At 33.3% G+C, this 18,910-nt stretch overlaps 2 protein-coding genes, 1 long non-coding RNA gene and 2 other non-coding genes across 8 annotated transcripts; 1 reads left to right on the plus strand and 4 right to left on the minus strand.

Moving 5' to 3' along the window:
* Positions 1–3,286: 3,286 nt before the first annotated feature.
* LOC122294819 lies at positions 3,287–7,930 on the minus strand. Its single transcript, XR_006237746.1, has 2 exons — positions 7,799–7,930; positions 3,287–3,613 (listed from the first exon to the last, which is right to left on the minus strand). It is a non-coding gene; the product is annotated as an uncharacterized LOC122294819 (long non-coding RNA).
* Positions 7,931–9,554: 1,624 nt separating this feature from the next.
* LOC122302100 lies at positions 9,555–9,644 on the minus strand. Its single transcript, XR_006240345.1, has one exon. It is a non-coding gene; the product is annotated as a small nucleolar RNA snoR114 (small nucleolar RNA).
* An 11-nt stretch (positions 9,645–9,655) lies between these two features.
* TRNAG-GCC lies at positions 9,656–9,726 on the minus strand. Its single transcript has one exon. It is a non-coding gene; the product is annotated as a tRNA-Gly (tRNA).
* Positions 9,727–10,679: 953 nt separating this feature from the next.
* LOC122300564 lies at positions 10,680–14,871 on the plus strand. Its single transcript, XM_043111313.1, has 5 exons — positions 10,680–10,927; positions 12,052–12,479; positions 12,799–13,367; positions 13,485–13,551; positions 14,013–14,871. Exons 2-5 carry the CDS (start codon positions 12,101–12,103, stop codon positions 14,459–14,461), a joined length of 1,464 nt encoding a protein of 487 aa, XP_042967247.1. The 5' UTR covers positions 10,680–10,927; positions 12,052–12,100; the 3' UTR covers positions 14,462–14,871.
* A 1,234-nt stretch (positions 14,872–16,105) lies between these two features.
* LOC122300565 lies at positions 16,106–18,910 on the minus strand. Of its 4 annotated transcripts, none has more exons than XM_043111314.1 (2): positions 17,883–18,910; positions 16,106–16,613 (listed from the first exon to the last, which is right to left on the minus strand). In XM_043111314.1, the coding sequence occupies exons 1-2, from the start codon at positions 18,598–18,600 to the stop codon at positions 16,561–16,563; spliced, it is 771 nt and encodes a 256-aa protein (XP_042967248.1). In that variant the 5' UTR covers positions 18,601–18,910; the 3' UTR covers positions 16,106–16,560. The 4 variants fall into 4 exon arrangements, with proteins under 4 accessions (XP_042967248.1, XP_042967252.1, XP_042967249.1 ...); XM_043111318.1 differs by having other exon boundaries at positions 16,106–16,498; positions 17,883–18,909; XM_043111315.1 differs by having other exon boundaries at positions 16,106–16,595; positions 17,883–18,909.

Here is an 18,910-nt window from a genome sequence, read left to right on the forward strand (position 1 = left end):
GGAAAATATTGGTGGGATTTACTACAATTTTTTGGGTAATATTAAATATATATATATAGTAAAATGATAATACAATTCTTTTTATAATGTTTTATAATATTATGTTTTAAATGATGAGTATTTTTATAAAGTAACTTAAAGTTAACATTAATTTATATAAATATCCTCATTTTAAAATATGATTATGTAAAGTGTTGCACATGTATCATATTTAATGAGAATTAATATTTATAATTTTAGTATATGTAACTTTCGCATATAAAAAAAGTGGATAAATATAAAATATATATAAAAAAATATTTTTTTATAATAAATCTCACTTCTTATAAAGAAAATATATTTAATTTATACATTTTAAGACTATATCTAACTATTTAATAAAGTATAGTATGCTTATTTGTACTTAATGGGGAAAATACATGAGTTTTGACAGCTTATCCAAACCGCAATGAGTCTAATGTTCATTCAACAAGAACCTAAATAAGATATGCGAGAGAGTGAAATCTTGTTCAATTGTATGCATGAGATAAGATGAGATGAGAAATATGTGAATAATAATAAGATAATTTGTGAACATTAATGAAATAGTTTAAATTAAGATTTTTATAAAATTTTAAAAAATGAGAGAAAAAAAGTTAAATAAAAAAATTTATAATATTAAAAAAGGGTCATAATATAATTTTTATTTTAGAATTTGAAAAAAATTGAATTATTTTTTTACATTTTATTTTAAAGTTTAGAAAAATTATAATGATTAAATAATGATTATATAAAAAAATTAAAAGTTTGAAAATTTAAAATTAAAAAATATTTGTATTTGAATTATGTTTAGACGTTGAGATAAGATGAGATGATTTTAAAGATTTGTGACCACCTAAATTTATTCAAGATTCTTAAGATTTACTTCAACGTCATTAGAGTTGGTATCTGATGGTCATTTTTGGAATATTTAGACTCCATTTGGATGTTGAATTGAATTTAATTATTTATTAATAGTAGTAAGTTAAGATGATAGAGTAAATTTTATGGAGTCTACCTAAGATGATTTTAAATGAGTTTAGATGTTAAGATGAGTTTAGATAGATTTATAGGAAGTTGAAAAATATTATAGGTCTAATGTGTAAAGAGATGTTAGGTTAGAAAAGGTTGTGGGTCTCACGTATAAAGAGAATTTGAGTTAAGATAAATTTAGTAATTTGAGAATTGAGTACTTTAATATTTGACTTAATTTAAAATTAGACTAAACTAAATTGATCTCAGTTCCATCTAAATTTCAAACGGAAGTTAATACTCTTATAATCTTATGCCACAGGCCAATAACCATCAAATTAGTATGATAGTTCATCACGTGAATGATACAACCTTGACAACAGACACTCTCAAACAAGTAGCATACAAGTAGTGTTAGGTTGCCATCCAATAATGACTGATAGGCCTGCCGCCTAGCGCAAATGTGCTTGTTTATATTTTTATTTTTTTATTTTCATATTTTTTTACATATTTAAGTATTTTTAAAAAATAAAAAATATACTAATATATTAAAAATCACTTCCTTAATTATTAAATTAAAAAATAAAAAATAAAATTGATGAGCGATCATTTAAAACAATATACTTAGAGCGACATTCTATCATTTCTTTATAGGAACATGTGCACAAGTACTAACATAATATTAATTGATGATTTCTTATAATTAATAAACAATAAAAAAATGTAGCACAACACAAACATATTATTTAACTGGATACTTTACTCTCCCCTTTCTCAAGTGAAACTTTCTTTCTGTTCAGCGTCCAGCTAGCCATAGCCGCTTTGCCCGGGGGGTTTGGAGCTTCAGCTCCTCCCTCTGTCCGCTTGTCCAGCCATCTTCAGCTATTTTATCTGGTTGTTTCCTCTTTTTTCTTCATAATCTTTTGCTCGTAGCACCTTGGTGTTCAGATCTATTGCTCGCAGGACTTCGAAAACCGCCACGTGCCCCTCCATTGGACTCCCCAACTGCTAATCTGTCAGACGAAAGGAGAAAACTGTCGAAAAGGGTTGCACGTGTTTCTCACACATGGATGCCAGTGCGTGTGGAACCCACGGGCTACGGTGCCTCGGCGAGTCCCCTGCCACCATGCGCTACACCATTGGGGACAACAGCCTAGGATCTTTCAAATTCGACTACCTTTTTTCTACCTTGGGTGGCGTGTGTGCGTCACGTGCCACAATAGTCGGTGATGGTATTTCTATGGTGTATTGACACATCTTCCAATTGCTACGTCTATATATTCCTATTTTTCTAACCAAAAATCAAGATAAAGTGGTCGTTAAAATCCCCTTTAGCCAAATCGGATCAACAAAAAGTAGCACATATTTCTTAACTACCACTTTAGGTTGTAGTTTAATAGTCTTCATCAGACTATTTTAAAACCGCTTTAAGCAGCATCCCCTTAGTGAGATTGGTTGGGAGCCATACTTTTCGCTTTGAAATATGCTTTTTTATTTTTATTGGTGTTGCTTTATTTGTTTTGAAATGATTGTCGGGGACTCCCACCCCTAGAAAATCTTGTATCTTGTAACTGCATAGTTTTTATACATATATAATATGGCTTGCTTAGGGAAAAAAATACTATTTGACTGCATGCGTATCCTATGCTATAATGCTACTTAATAGTTTGATTGGAAATTTTTTTTTTTTTTTTGACAGTGAAACAGTGTTTCATTCATTCATAAAACGGACAATTACAACTTCTGACTTGAAAAATACAAGCCAAATTATAACATTTACTCGCCCCCCAACCCACAAATTTCTTTGTAGTTGACATGGTCTTGCCCAATTCCTCCAGACTAAGTCGTCTAAGAGACAGCCCTCCAGACTAAACAGTCTGAGAGACAAACCTCTGTCTAAGAGACAGCCCTCCAGACTAAGTCTTGATTGGAAATTCTACTTTGGATCAGCAGCAGCTAAAGAAGTATTGCTGTGGAGCCAGCCTTAACTATAGAGTTTCATACATTTATGCTCTCGTCGAGCCTAGCAGCTGCGACCATTGAGTGCACTCTAGTTGGAATTGCTAAACTCAAACTTAAATTTTAGTTAATATGACATAAATTTATCTTTGTCCGTTCTATTTACATCCAATTTTCATATTAAATTATCCATATATTATTTATATAATAAAATAATAATAATTTATTTTTTAAAATTTTTAAAATTATTTAATTTTATTATATTTTACTATTCTACCGATTATATATTAATTATTATTAATATTATAGCCCCCAAAAACTTGCAGCAACCAAATCATTTTAGGAAGTAAGGAAGAAAATCTTTTTTATTCTTTTTAACCATACTACAATAACTATCAAATTTGACCTACAACACTAACTTACTGTAGCAAAAGTCATCCCCTTTTATATTTACATAATCCAATGCAACATATTTTAAAACTCTATTAGCCAAGCACCCCCATTAGATTTGCATTTGCATAATCCAATGAGAGTGCTTTGACACTGCCACTCCTCCTGGCTGGGTTGCCATATTTGTATTGCTCCTTAGCTTCACACCACTTAGCACTCCTTCAGCGTCCTACTAAGTTGCTACCTTGTCCCTTACCAACTTCAAGGTCGCACCCTACATGTATGCCATATTTATATATGAAAAAATATATTCATCATCAATTTTTTTATCATCTTTTCTTTATTTCATAATGTAGCATTAGATGATATGTTTATAAGTGAAATATAATAAATAGTTTACAATTAACTAATATCATATCATGAGATAGTTCTACACTCATTAAGAATTTTCCGGCGACACGGTGCGATATTACAACTTTGATGAAACAATTGATACATCTAAATAAGGTGTTATAAAAGATTTATTAAATACTTTTAACACCAAACGGACTCCCACCACATAAACTATTGCTTAAGAAAAACTTTCCTATCATGTTATTTAGAAATATAAATCATTCAAAAAGTTTATTCAATGGCACACGGTTGGTTTGTTACAATTTTAGTCATAATATCATTGATGCACAAATTTCAGTTGGTCGTCACAAAGGAAAAATGGTTTTTATACATATGATTTCATTCTTGCCATATACAAGTGAAAATAATGGGTTTCCGTTTAAACGAATACAATTCTCTATCAGATTAAGTTTTGCAATAATAATAAATAAATCACATAAACAAATATTAGATTCTGTTGGAATGTATTTATCAGAACTAGTACTTTCTCACAAACAATTATATATTTCATTATCAAGAGCCAAAAGTGCTAATTCAGCAAAATTTCTTATAAGACCAACAACAACAGGCAATTGTAAACAAAATTACATAAAAAACATTGTATAGAGATTTATTGACATTAACAAACTCATTATGATGTTATGTAAATAATTGAATTCAATATTTTCTTCTTCTAACCAATCAATTTTCTTCTAATGTTGTTATTATTCATGTAATGTATTGCCTTTCTGAATTCTACTACAGAATTTATAGTACATATACTAATATTTCTTTCTCCTCATTTTTAAATACATTAAACAAGCGGACGATTTACACATCCATCAAAGGCATTACTTTGGCTACAAAGAATTGGAAAATAACGATTATTGATGCAAATAAATTGCGAATCAAATAGCACAAAACTCACAAAAAGATATCAAAACTTTATGCTAATAGATTCTCCAGTATCAAACATATTATATTTTATTATGTTTGATTGATTCCCTTCTATAAAAAATTTTTTCTCACAAATAAATGCATTAAATAAACTTTTTATGTTGTGAGAAAATGCTTTAAAACTATTTAGTATTCAAATATAATCAATTAATTATTTAAATTGAGATGAATATATTTTCTCTTTATTTTCTTGCTAGGAAATTGATTGCAAGCTGTAATGTTTGATAGAGATATTGATCCACGTGACAATATATTACAAGTGTATCAATCTTATTACATAAGAAATGCATATGTAAAACCAATTGATTCAAGACATAAAATCATAGCACATCAATATCAATGGAGACTAAATTTTATAATAATTATTGAAGACATTGAAGAAGACGAAGTAGCACTGAAGCCTTCAAAATATAATATCATCTCTTTCAATGAACTTGATGCTGATAAAGACACTAATCTTGAGATAGATAATCATTATATAAATACTTGCATTTATTTATATACTTCTACTTATTTATAAACTAACAAAAAAATAACTTACTGAACTAGATATTTTAACTGTTGTAATCTAAATGAGGTTACCAAATGAGGTTAGCAGTATCCATGGAAAGACAACGTTATTGATGAAAGGTTTAAACGCATCTCTATTTATATTTATAAAATTGCTATTTTAATATCTTATAATACTCTTATTATTATAAATTTTATTTTATTTTTAACTTATATAGCCTCAAGCCTTCGCATTTAACAATGTGGGCTCGATTTGTTTATGATGAGTGTCAACAAATTTCAAACATTATTAGAGCAAAACTAACAAGTCTTCAAATACGAATAAGAGTTAGTTCTTATACTGGTATTTTCCATTAAGAATTATATTCTTATTAATTAGCTATCATATATGTATATATTTACTCACACATATTTATAATATAGGTATTTCTCTATCATCAAAACCAACAAGTATTTTTATTATTGAGCATCTTCTTGCGTCTGCAATTTCATTACGCACATGGTAAACAATTTATTTACAAAAATTGATTCCACTCATCATTTTTATACATAGTTTATATTTTATAACAATGATGAGTGAAACACATTTTTGTAAACAAATCGCTTACCATGTGCGAAATGAAACTACAGACGTAAGAAGATGCTCAATAATAAAAACACTTGTTAGTTTTGATGATAGAAAAAGACTTATATTATAAATATGTGTGAGTAAATATATACATATATGATAGATAATTAATAAGAATATAATTATTAATGGGAAGTACCATTATAAGAACTAACTCTTATTCATATTTCAAAAATTATTAATTTTTATTCTAATAATGTTTGAAATTTGTTGACACTCATCATGAACAAATCGAGCCTACATTGTTAAATGCAAAGGCTTGAGACTATATAAGTTGAAAATAAAATAAAATTTATAATAATAAGAGTATTATAAGATATTAAAATAACAATTTTATAAATGTAACTAGAGATGCGTTTAAATCTTTCATCAATAACGTTGTCTTTCCATGGATACTGCTAACTTCCTTTGGTAACCTTATTTATATTACAACAATTAAAATATCTAATTTATTATGTCATTTTTTGTCAGGTTAAAAATAAGAAAAAGCATATAAATAAATGCAAATATTTATATAATGATTACCTATCTCAATATTAGTGTCTTTATAAGCATCAAGCTCGTTAAAAGAGACGATATTATGTTCTAAAGGTTTTAATGCTACTTCATCGTCTTCAATGTCTTCAATAATTGTTATGAAATTGAATATACATTGATATTAATGTGCTATGATTTTATATCTTGGATCGATTAATTTTACATATGCAATACTTATATAACAAGATTGATACACATGCAATGTATTGCCATGCAGTTCAATATCTCTATCAAAAACATTATTGTTTGCAATCAATTTTCCTAGAAGAAAATAAAGACAAAATGTATAAATTAAATAATGCTACATACAATCACTTTTGTATACTATCTTCGTACTATATTAATGTGATTCAAGCTCTATTGATGTAATTAGTTATATCAATTTTTTTAATATACAACCAACACATTAATAGAGTGCACAAAAGAGTACGTAAAGATAACTACACATAAAATTTTTATAATTAATTAATTAAGTTTGAATAATAAATACTTTTATAGAATTTTCTCAGTATGGAAATAAAATTTTATATAAGAAAATCGATATAACATAATAAATATAATATGTTTAATACCTGAGGATTTATCAGCATAAATTTTTGATATCTTGTTGGTGAATTTTTTGCTATTCATTTTGACAATTTATCTAAAACAATCTTTATTTTCCAATTCTTTATAGCCGAAGCAACGTCTTTGTTGTCTTTGATGTACGTGACTGGCATAAAGTTATGAAAGATTATAAATTTTGTCTAAATTTGATAAGATAGTCTAAAAAATAATTAAAAATATATCAAACATGTGACGCCTCGATTCCCACATATGAAAATGTGATAATTGTGATATTAAAATAATGACAACATAAACTCTCACGTACAAAAACGTAAAAAATTGAGACATCGGGATGATGACAAAATATATAAGTAAATATGCATAGATATGAAAATATAATACATAAACAATATTAGAAGCATTTTTATCCAAAGTACAAGAAAGAAACATTTAATTCGAAATAAATTCATAAAGAATACATTCAATGAACTTATTTAACATTAAATTATTTACAAATAAAACTTTAGACTAACATATAAGAAATAAAGAATTATTGTAACTATTAGTTAGAAGTTCATATGCTTTTACGAGGAAATGAATATTTCATATGATTGATCTAAACTAATTACTACGTCTAAGAATAGAATAAATTTATAAAAAAAAAATATAAATTTTATGACCATCTTTGTTTAATACAAATGCATTTATATCAATATAAAAGAAATGATTTTCTTTTAATAGCTGTATTTTTTTAGAAATATGAAACATGTTATTAATATCAGATTTCTTATTAAAGGAATAAATTTATCCAAAAATAAAAAAATAAATATTTACATTTGAAAATGATATATCTAAACAAAGCATTAAATAAAAATCATTCATAAAAGAAAAAATTAATATATAACTAACCCAACGCAAATAAAATCTCTCTCATCGCGAGGCCTCCGTGGCCGTTCCTGGCTCATCCTTGAAGTTTAAAGAAATTTAGAAAAAGACTACAATTTGGAAGGAACTGCAGCGACGGAATATATGGGGGCCGTAGAATTTTGGAAGGGAACGGAAACCTGGTTAAGGAGAGACGTGGCACTTGAAGCAGCCCGACAGAGTTGGGCCAGTTGGCTATAGTGTTAAAAGTCAGACGCAGTTAATAAATACAGTCGGTATGTAATCGACTCTATAGAATAAATTAAAAAATATAAAAATATATTTTTTTTATGACTATACAGAATGAATAAAAAAATATAAATTTCATATTAATTTATTTTTTTTAAAATAACTACACGCCGACTGTATTTACCGACTGCACAAATCATTTCTCATAATGATATTAGTGCTACATGTGGCATCTGGATGGCGTCGATCGGGCATGCACTCTGCTTTTACATTTACACATGGCAACTTTGTAGCCATTTATAAGTAAGAAAAAATCTTTTTATCATTTTTATATTTCACATATTATATTTATTTTAATTTTTTTATAATAAATATGTAATATATAGATAATAAATAAAATAATTTAATTATTTTAATAAAAATAAAATAAATAAAAAAATAAAATTTTAATATATAAAATATATATTATAAAATAACGTGTAACATTCCTCTTATCAGCAAATACCATTACCATACATGTTCAGCTCCCCGGGGTGAAAGGACGTCTCAGCAGAAAATATGAAGGCGTGCCGAGTCAGGATGTTCAAGAATAAATTTTTATTATACACGTGTAATGTTTCTATTTGTAAATGGATATTCTGTTTTATGTATACAAATAGCAGCCTGTATCGAATACAAATTAATGAAAAAGAATAAACAATTCCATTTAATATCTTTCTGTGGTCTCTGTTTTATTACCAACCTTTCGGCTGAGTCAATCTAATCTCTCTCTCTCTCTCTCTCTCTCTCTCTAAAGTTCAGATATTTACGCCCATTTATGTTTAATAAACAATAAATTAAATAATAATATTAATAATGTGACATGTAGATCCAATTTATAAGATCAATGAGTCGGCAAAACTGAGTTATACATACCCTTTGAGTTTGTGATGTTTGATACTAGAACCAACCAAGCATCACAAATCTGTACAAAATTTCTTGTCCAGTTTCCTAACACTCTCCAACAGAACCATTTCGACATCCTCGTCTAGGTACAAGGTTTTTGGTTTTCTGACCAAAATGTTAAAATTTATTTTCCTATTAATTGATCAAATGTAAGAGGAATAAATAAAGCTTTTAGTAAGGAAGAGAGGTGGTTTTGCACAAGAGACTCGAAATTGGAGAGATGCAGAAATGGTGACCTCTGGCCAGGTTCCTCTCGACGAGATGGAATTGGGGTTCCTCCCCTTCTCGAACAGTGGGTCTTTATCTCCTCAAACCCAAAAATCTGCACCATTAAAAATGAAACAGGGTCTTCAATAAACAAGCTTTTGTTGGAGGGGAAGGGGGGTGGGTGAGTTTCAGCGGAGGATGACCTCCTTGTAGATATGTGGATGAACTTTTGCAACTGAGGCTGCCATTTTCTGCACCGATGAATGCATTACATTAGAGAAGAAGATTTGAGTAGATTCATGTATAATCTTTATCCAAGGACGTCGGAGGTTTACTTTGAAGGGCGAAAAGATCAGCAGCAGCAGCAGCAGCTGCTCAAATAAAAAAAGGATAGCAGAAAGAGCTCAGATGCGCGGATTATTATCTGATGGAGCAGATGAAAGGTGACGGACCCAACCATCACAAGGGCGCAAAGTATCCATCACTGCTCTTTCAGGGGATTGCACCAGCCGGGAATCGAACCCGGGTCTGTACCGTGGCAGGGTACTATTCTACCACTAGACCACTGGTGCTTGTTGAGTAATATTGCAATGGTTTCTTAATATATATAAAAGAAGAGCACTCATCTTCCTTTTTTAATTTTTTTTAATCAAATGTGTAGTAAATAGATTATGAAAATTCATTTACTTTAGCAAGAATAAAAAAAATAAATAAAAAAAATAAAAAAATTTATTCATCATCTATTTTCTCATGATTCCATATTGTGACATTAGATGATAAATTTACGAGTTAATATAATAAATAATTTCTAATAATTTAATACCACATCATAAAGTGAGGAATAAATAATATACACCTACTTTTATTTTGACAATAGGATGCAACTTCCACCATTTTTATTCTGTTTTCCCAATGGTTGATTTTTCTTCAACTCTAAAAATAAAACACAAACTAGAGTATTATTTCTTTGTTTTTTTTTTTCCCTTAAAACTATTACTCTTTTTGCAATATGATTAATAAACAATCAAATTATCTTTCAGATCCCAATTTAAAACATAAGTTATAATTTATTTATAATAAAAAAGGCTCAGTTAAACCACCAAGGCCACCACTTAAGGCCCTAAACCAAAAAAGGAAAAAAATACACTCACCAAAAGGAAGAAAGATCAAAGTCTCCCACTGAAAGAATCTAGATACTTCCTGCCCATAAAATTCTTTATTTGATTTGTGAAGATCTTAAAATTGAATTGGATCTTTAAAAAATTAAAATTCATCTAAAGAGTTAGAAAAAAGCTTTAAAGAGTGTACAGCCACGGGATCCGAAAAGTGTTAATTTTTTTTTTATATGTATTTTTTAAATAAAAATAAAATTCACAATATCAATAAAATAAAAGTTACTTAATTATTAAATAATAATAAAAAAATACATCAAAAAAAAATACTCGCGACCATTATCGAAATTTCAAGCCTTTTCCTAATTTATTATCTTCAGTTTTTTAAATTCTAAGTTTTTTATTTTATTTTTTAATAAACTCTCCGTCTCTCTGGCTGTTGGTCTTACAGTTCCAGTTGCTTTCGCCTACATCGTCTTTGTTCCCGCTAATCGAGCCATCATTCTGTTTTCTGAACATCAGAAAGTTTGCTCTCTCTCACACACACACACACAACTTTCTGATTCATGTTGCCTGGTATTTTCGTACTTGATGACGTGATTTGTTCGAATCGGATACCCGTTTTCTCCTGGAGTTCGCATCTGAGCAACACTGTTCTCAGGTGATGCTTTTAGCCTTTCTTCTTCATGTTACAACGATTATATTTTTCGTTTGAGATCGTGGTTGAAAATGAGAATCAGTCTATGTTTGGATTATATGGTTGGAATGTATGCATATAGTGTTACGGGGGCCTTAGATCACACCCACCACGTTTGCTTATTGGGGGGGGGGGGGGGGGGGGGGGGGGGAATTTGGGAGTTATCGGACAGACCTATCCATCAATCGTTTTTGTCTGATTTTATTCGCCGAGAAGACACCGAAGAAAGCAAAAAGTAATCGCTGCTCACTTGATTCAGTTTTCAATGGACTTTCCAATTCAACTGTGAGTTATGCTCGTTTACTGTGGCAGTCATTTGCCACTGCAGAAGTAACGAAGAAACCCTTTGATTAGGGTATGGTGAATTGAAAGAACCTGTGCGCGCTGTCGTAATACCCATGCTCATTTGATCATCCAGTGTAAATTTCATGTGTCTATTTAATCCCTTAGGATTTTAAAGGAATGAATATACGAATTTGTATGGGTTGATGGAAGAAAATTCAGGCTGTCATGAAATTGATACCGTGGGATCCATTGAGGAGATTTCAAGATATGCTGCATTTCGAATTTCTGTAAGACCAATTATGTGAAAAGCTGTCATTTAGAGATACAGACTCATTCATGATAGTTGATAAAATCTTATGCAAGTACTTACAAAAACAAATCATAGACAAGTTAATTGGTTTGTTTTAATCACCCATCAGACGCCTGAATGGGCCTTAGTAGTTAGAAATAAGAAAACCAGTAGGATTTTTGTGGTGGTGTACATGACGCAAACATTAGTATCTTTCTGCAAAAATATACTTGAATCTGAGGGATCGCAGTTATGATCGGTTAATTTTGACTGAACTTATCTTTTGGGTTTTGCTTGTTTTCTTTTTGAGGGGAAAGCTGATTATTTAGTATTTTCTGAATTAATTTGCCTCTATTTACGTTGTAAGCTGAGTATTTGCGTTAATTCTCACATTTTTTAACCCTAAGTCAGAACCAGAAAGTTTTGGAGCATTTTGAGTTGCTTTACTATTCCGAAATTTTGAAGGTTTCTCTTCCTTGTTTACTGATGGTGGTTTTTTAATGACATTGGACAGCTTGGCAGTTCAGCAGCTACTGCCAGCTGCTAGCTGAAGAAAGATATCTATGGAGATTGATTTTCCCGATGAAAGAGATGGAAGCACACCCAGGACAGAGGAAAGTGGTTCTCTATTGAGGCTGGCTTTACCTGAGGAGTCTGGTGAGGGTTTGCCATATGCTCCCGTAAATTGGCCTAGCCCAGGTGATGTATGGAGTTGGAGGGTGGGTAGAAGAGTTGCCACTACTGGATATTATAAGGACAGGTACTTATATCTTCCGAGGCGCCTTAGACATCTCGAGAACTCAACTCGTGGAAAATATGGTTTTGCAAGCAAACTTTCTGTTGAGCAATTTGTCCGAACAGAATTCCCTGGCGCTGACATTAATGCATTTTTGGCCTCATTCAGCTGGAAGATCCCAGCAAAGAAGTCGCTGTTAACAAATGGTCCTGTAATTAACCCACCATTTTTTTGTTAATTTTATTTTGACTTATTGTTTGTGCAAACTTGTGTTTATGGTTCCATATGGTATGATGCATACTCTGTGTTTATTTAATTCTGCAGTTGATAGTTTAATTAGTATTGATAATTTCATCAGCTTGGACATGTTGACACGCTTATTGCATTTTAGCATTGAAACTGAATATTTAGAAAGATGTAAACTACTGAGTCATATCATTGCTACTATTTATGCCTCAGTTTCACACTTAAAAGAGTTTTTTTTTTTTTTTTTTTTTCTTGTCTAACAATGTTGCACTGTTACAGGTCATGTAAAGGAGCATAATTTCTTTCCTGTACCTTTTGAAGGGATGCCTGAATATGATGTGTCTGATTCCCAGACTGACATTGTGGGATGTAAGGCTGGGAATAAGGTGTGCAACAGTATCTTGGAACCACTGGAGAAGCCACATTTAGTAGCCATGCCCTGTGATCTTTGCTGCAGTGAACCTCGTTTCTGCCTTGATTGTTGTTGTATCTTCTGCAGCAAGACTATAAATTCAGACTATGGTGGCTACAGTTACATCAAATGTGAAGCAGTGGTGGATGAGGGTTATATATGTGCGCATATTGCTCATATTGATTGTGCCCTTCGATGTTACATGGCTGGGACAGTAGGAGGAAGCATTGGATTGGATGCTGAGTATTATTGCCGTCGTTGTGATGCTAGAACCGATCTGGTTCCACATGCTACAAGGCTTTTACAAACATGTGCATCTATTGATTTCCGGGATGATGTGGAGAAGATTTTAGGTGTTGGCGTCTGCATTTTGCGTGGTTCACAGAAAACCAGTGCAATGCAGTTGTTGCATCGCTTTGAGTTGGCCATTGCAAAGGTACAACCGTTACCTAAGTGTTAAAGTTTTAGCTTTCTTCCCTTTGCAGTTTTTATCCTGGCCCACTTTCCCCAGGTTTGTAAAACCGTGAGTCTGACCATTTGATGTTTTTATCAGCTAAAAAATGGGGCTTCGCTTGAAGGTATCTGGAAAGTGGATGATAACTTCTTAGCTATTTCTGAAGGTAATTTCCATTATAAATACTTCAAATTAATCGTCCAACTATACCAACTTAACAGTGGTTGTGCACTTGAAGATCTCTGCATCACAGTTTTCATTTGGGCACAAGTTGTACAAACTTAAGAAATAGCTTCCCAATTTTCATAGTCTCTTATCTCTCTGTCTCTCTTATGGAAATGGGAGGATTTGCCAACTTCTTTCTGATTGAATGTTTCTGTCTGCATTTCACCATGATGTGGAGTTTTCAGAAAATCATCTTCACAGAGACAGAAATATGTTGAATCATTTGATTGATGCTGATGCATGCCTCTCTCTCAACTTGAAAAATAGGGACATGGCTTCCATTTTGTTTTGCTTTGAATCAAGTCACTACATAATCTCTGACTACACTATTATCACTATAGATATTTATTAAACCAGTTCTTTCTATCTGTTTCTGATCCTCGGCCACGTGTTCACAAGCAGGTGCCTTGGGCCATGGAAGTGCTCCCCTGGCAGTTCCAAATAGTCAAGACTCTTTAGATGTCACCAGGAGATCGGAGCACACTTTACTCATAGCTTTTGACCCTTGGACAGAGTCCCTAAAGCTTGAAGAAGAGATTGACCATGTTCTGCTGGCACTGCAGAAGTCACAGGAGTCTGAATATAAAATCGCAGAGGAAACGCTTCATGCACAGAAGAACTATCTTCTTAGTCTGTATCAGCAACTCGAGAGTCAGAAGTCTGAACTGTCATGCCGTGTATCGTCTATTGAACCAGATAGCTTTATGGACTGTGTCTTGAATAGGGTGGAGCAGATAAAACGGGAACTCAAGAAATTCAAGGATATGGGAAAAGTAGCCAACGGTTTTGGTAGGACTTCTAAAGGATTCCTGAGGGAACACTTTGGTTTGGAAAATGAACTAAAACCATAATGCCAAACGGTTTAACTTCCAACATCTGTTCATCAAATTTTGTTCTTGGACCGTGTTCATCCTTTGAGTTGATTCACGTGTATATCTGCAGACATGCAATCTATGTTGTCTCAGTTGATACTGGTAGAATTTGCCTTCGTGCCTTTGAAAAACTTGGGCCCAGCACACAGAAGGGATAAAAATTTAACCGTGTAAAGAACTAGCTACTCTGATGCTGAAATCAAACAGCTGAGGATCAGTGGAAAAACAGTGGAAGAATTGACAAAGGTATTGAAGGATCAGGACTTTCTTATAATTTTCTGGTTTCCTACGTTGGAGCTGGTAACTTTTTATTTCAAGTAAACAGCTTATAGTGTAGGTCAAGTGATCGTATCACAACTATATGAGAATGGGTTGCCATTTTGCTTCCATCCACGTTGTTTTAAGGAAAGGCTGCCCCTGCTTATTCTTATTAACAATTCTCCCATCTGCCATTTACCCATAAACAAAAAAATAAAACAACAAAGAAATGAAAATTTACCCAAAAAGTCTCTGGGTTTGGCATTTGTTTCTGATAATTCAATTTGCTTTTTTGTTTCTTCCCGTCGATGCGCATCAACTTTTTTAGGTCTTCATTGTTGGCCTGAGAAGACAAGTTTTGGGTAATTGTGGTATTTGTTTAGAATCGGATTCCCTGAGTCAATGAATATGAGGATTATGGGTTGTGTCGTGCACTTCATCTGATCTATTATAATATCAATAGGAAGGATTCCAGTAATCTGATTGAGAGGGTAGACTGTAGAGGTTCTTTTTCTGTGTAAGAAAAGGAGATAGGTTTACCGTAGCAAGAAGTGAATATTGGCAAGGGTAATCCGAGGGAGAGCTCTCCTTACCAGAAACGAAAGCATAAATTCGTGCCCAACTTCACTGAATGAGATCGATGGTGGCCGTAATTCAAAGATTCTAGTCTGTCTTTTTTATTTCTTTTTAAAGGGTCCTAAACTTAAAGTCTGCGACAATGTACATAGAAGGAACAACTAAGCTAGCTAAACACTCACAATTCCCATCTCCGACGTCTAAATTCCAGTGTCAAAACATCATTCGCCCCCCCTCCCCTCTCGAGAAAAGTGGCTAACCATAGTTCTGTTGAAAGTAGATTAAGGAAAAAAACTGAATACGATGGTGAAATCACCGTGAAACCAGATTTTCATTTCAGAGATCCTTTTCAAAACTGAAACGAAGAAAAACTTGGCTTTCCCGATCTGGTTTGTCTGCATCTCTCTACCTTTTACTTCCTCAGATGCTCAAAAGACTCAATAATCTGCCGCCACCTAAATTAAAGTTTCAACTCGATTATGCTATATGTCATACTTTTTGTCTCGCTCTTATGAAACCATTTGATCCTGGTGGATGGTGTTACACAAACACGGTATGATAGGGATGAGATGAGGTTAATATAGTTCATAACATAACTCTTTCAACTCGCATGCATAAAGGAGGAGGCATCCAAATTACAGTGATAATTGAACCCATAACTCATATAACTCCATTATTAGTTTCCTTTGATTTTGCTGGGAAACATAACAAGACCACTGTGATGAGATGAGAAACTATCTCAGGAACAAGAATTTATGTATGTGTGGCCATCGAAGTACAGGAATGGAGTTCATCAAGGGCTGAATAGAATGTCTCAATCAAGCAAGCAACAAATAAACTATCTTGCAGAGTACACACAACACTGAGTTAGCGACTGAATGCATAAGAATTGTCAAATTCAAGTTAGAAGTGCTGAATATCGCCTATTGTTAAAAACAAAAAAGTTTCCATAAGGCTCACATCAGCTGTGAAGGGAAACGCAAAATAGACATCCAAAGTGATCCATGATTCTGAACTCTCGGAAAGAAAAAGGTTTTGCAATTCCAGAGAAAAGTTCAGCCCCAAAATTGAATCATATCATCCAAACTATGATAAAACTCATCATGACACGCTTCAGATCAAATGAAATAGTTATTCTTCCTTTTCTCCATCCCATCCCAAGCATATTTAACTAGAATCCTGCTGAAGCATCAAAATGAACTTTCAGCGTTCTTATTCTTCCTCCAATATCATTCCCAGCATATTTAAACAATTATCTCTGCCAAAGCATCGGGAAGAACTGTCACAGAACGTTGAACTAGCACAAATAGTTAATTCACTTCCATGGAAAAAGGAAAAATGATTATTGTTTACGGCATGATCAAAGAAAGTGCATTAATAAGTCAAGCAGAATTTTAGAAGAAACATGATAATTTGATCTTAATCTTGACGACGAATATCTTTAGTGTAGACAAAGAGGATGTGGACCTACCAGCTTCAAAAGCTATTAAAAGTGCGGATCAAAAGCTATGGAAAAAAAAAAAGCTATCAAAAGCACAACAAAGACTTCAATGGTGGGGATCATCAGGTCAATTTGATCCAAAAGAGAGGAAAAATTGAGCCTATTCCTTTTAAGAAAAAAGAAAGGCCAAATGCCTTGTAAGACAATGCAAATTATCGTTAGCTGGTGAAATCTAGATATGCTAGAGCCTAGATTTCATCACTGAAAGTATAAAGCAAACGAAATGTTCAGGTCAGAGATCAGATTACTTTCTAGTAAGAGGACAAAAAGCATATATTCATTATCATGGAGATTGAAGGAATCAATTCTCAGCACAAAACATGAAACAATGCCATTGATTTATGAAGCGAGTATTCTCAAATGTGGAATACCGGGAGAAGAGAACATTTTTTACCAAGTAAAAACAGCCATAAATCTCCCGAAATATGTCAAAAGTCTAAGCCAGTACAAGAATCACTGATCAAAGTATTCGGACTGGACGACAGTGTTGCAGTCGCTCATCAATAACATTTAGGAAAGAAGAACAAAATCTCACTTCAAACATATCGTCTTGTTTTTTGGGAATCCACGAATGCAAATACCTACTCAATCAATTACCACTAGTGGACCCAGAATTCCAATCTCAGAAACCCAGGCAACAGAAGACAGGACAGAATTATGTTCTCTGCTCCATTCCCTAAGGTTTCTTTTTATGTTCAAAAGCAAATGCATAAAGGATATCATGTAAACTTCCAAGAACTCTCTCTAGACAGGTTAATTAATCCTACAATATACCAAGAGCCATCCGATCTCAAAACTTGTTAGTGAAAAAAAAAATTGCCAAAGCAACATCAATTAACTAAAAAGAGATTCAATGATCATCTCCCATTCCCTCATACTTATCAAATGAAGAGAGATCAACATCAATTAACAGCAACGTAGGCATACAAAAAGTCGAAAACGAGTCCCATCCCCAACACCACCGAAACCTCAACAACAACTTGCAAACTACTAAAAACCAAATTTGAAAAGGCAATAATTAAATAAAAAGTCCAAATACTTATTATTGTACAAGCACAAGCCTACCTCCGATACCTCCTCTAAAGCCCTCACCATTCCCATCTCTCCAAACATCCTCGTCTCCACCACCACCAATGCCATTTTCCTCAGCGTTCTCCACTCCCTCCTCGCCCTTGGGCACCGTCACGATAAGCTCTCCATCGACAAAGGCCGCGCTCGCCAACTCGGGCCTGGTCGACTCGGGTAGCCGAAATCTCCACATATCGAGCTCAAGCTCGTCCAAGGACAATTCGAGGGACCCACTTTCCCTCACCACAATCTTAGTTACCCCGGGATGGATTTCAACGGTGTGGGCCCGTACGTTGCGGATATCGTTATCGGCCTCAGCGATGAATCGGAAGCAATCTGGCTTCTCCTCGACCGAGACATCCGCGTCGGACCTAAAGGGGAGCTCGAGGACGCGGCTGAAGACGTGAGGCAAGCGTCTGAGCTTCTTGGAGGAGAGACCCAGAAGGGCCTGAGCTTCAGAGAGAGGATCTCTCGCATTCATATCGTATTGGACGGTGATGTTGCGCTTCCTGGGCATCGGGTGGACCTTCATGTTGATTCTGGGATGCTGCTTCTTTAGGGGTTTGGCGTTGGTAGCGATGGAAGAGAGAGCGCTAGAGATTAATATTAATACTACCACCAGCAAAAAGAAAGATGCCCTTGTCAAAAAAGCAACCCGATTTTGTATGGGAATCAAAGAATAGATCAGATTGTGAGGTTGAAGGGGAAGAATCATAAAGGAATGGTGGGAGAATTGTTATCTTCAATTATTTTGTGTCTTTTGGTGTAGAACCTAAAATGGGTGGATGCTATGGAAATCAGACCCTAAAACCTAAGACAAATCCCGGAGGGTATTCTCCGAGTCTCAAAAAGGTATGGGAAAGTAGAAATCCTGAGAAGCAACATGGAAATTGGAAAGAGATAAGCAGAGGCTGTTTTCTAGGCGGAACATAAAAAAGGTTGTCGTTAATGGAACTCCCTTCCTTTTTTGGGGTTGTGCAGCGTCAGTGTTATGGTAATGAATCGGCTGTGGGGGAAGAAGATAA

Source organism: Carya illinoinensis, chromosome 2, assembly GCF_018687715.1.
Source record: "Carya illinoinensis cultivar Pawnee chromosome 2, C.illinoinensisPawnee_v1, whole genome shotgun sequence".
Lineage (NCBI taxonomy): Eukaryota > Viridiplantae > Streptophyta > Magnoliopsida > Fagales > Juglandaceae > Carya > Carya illinoinensis.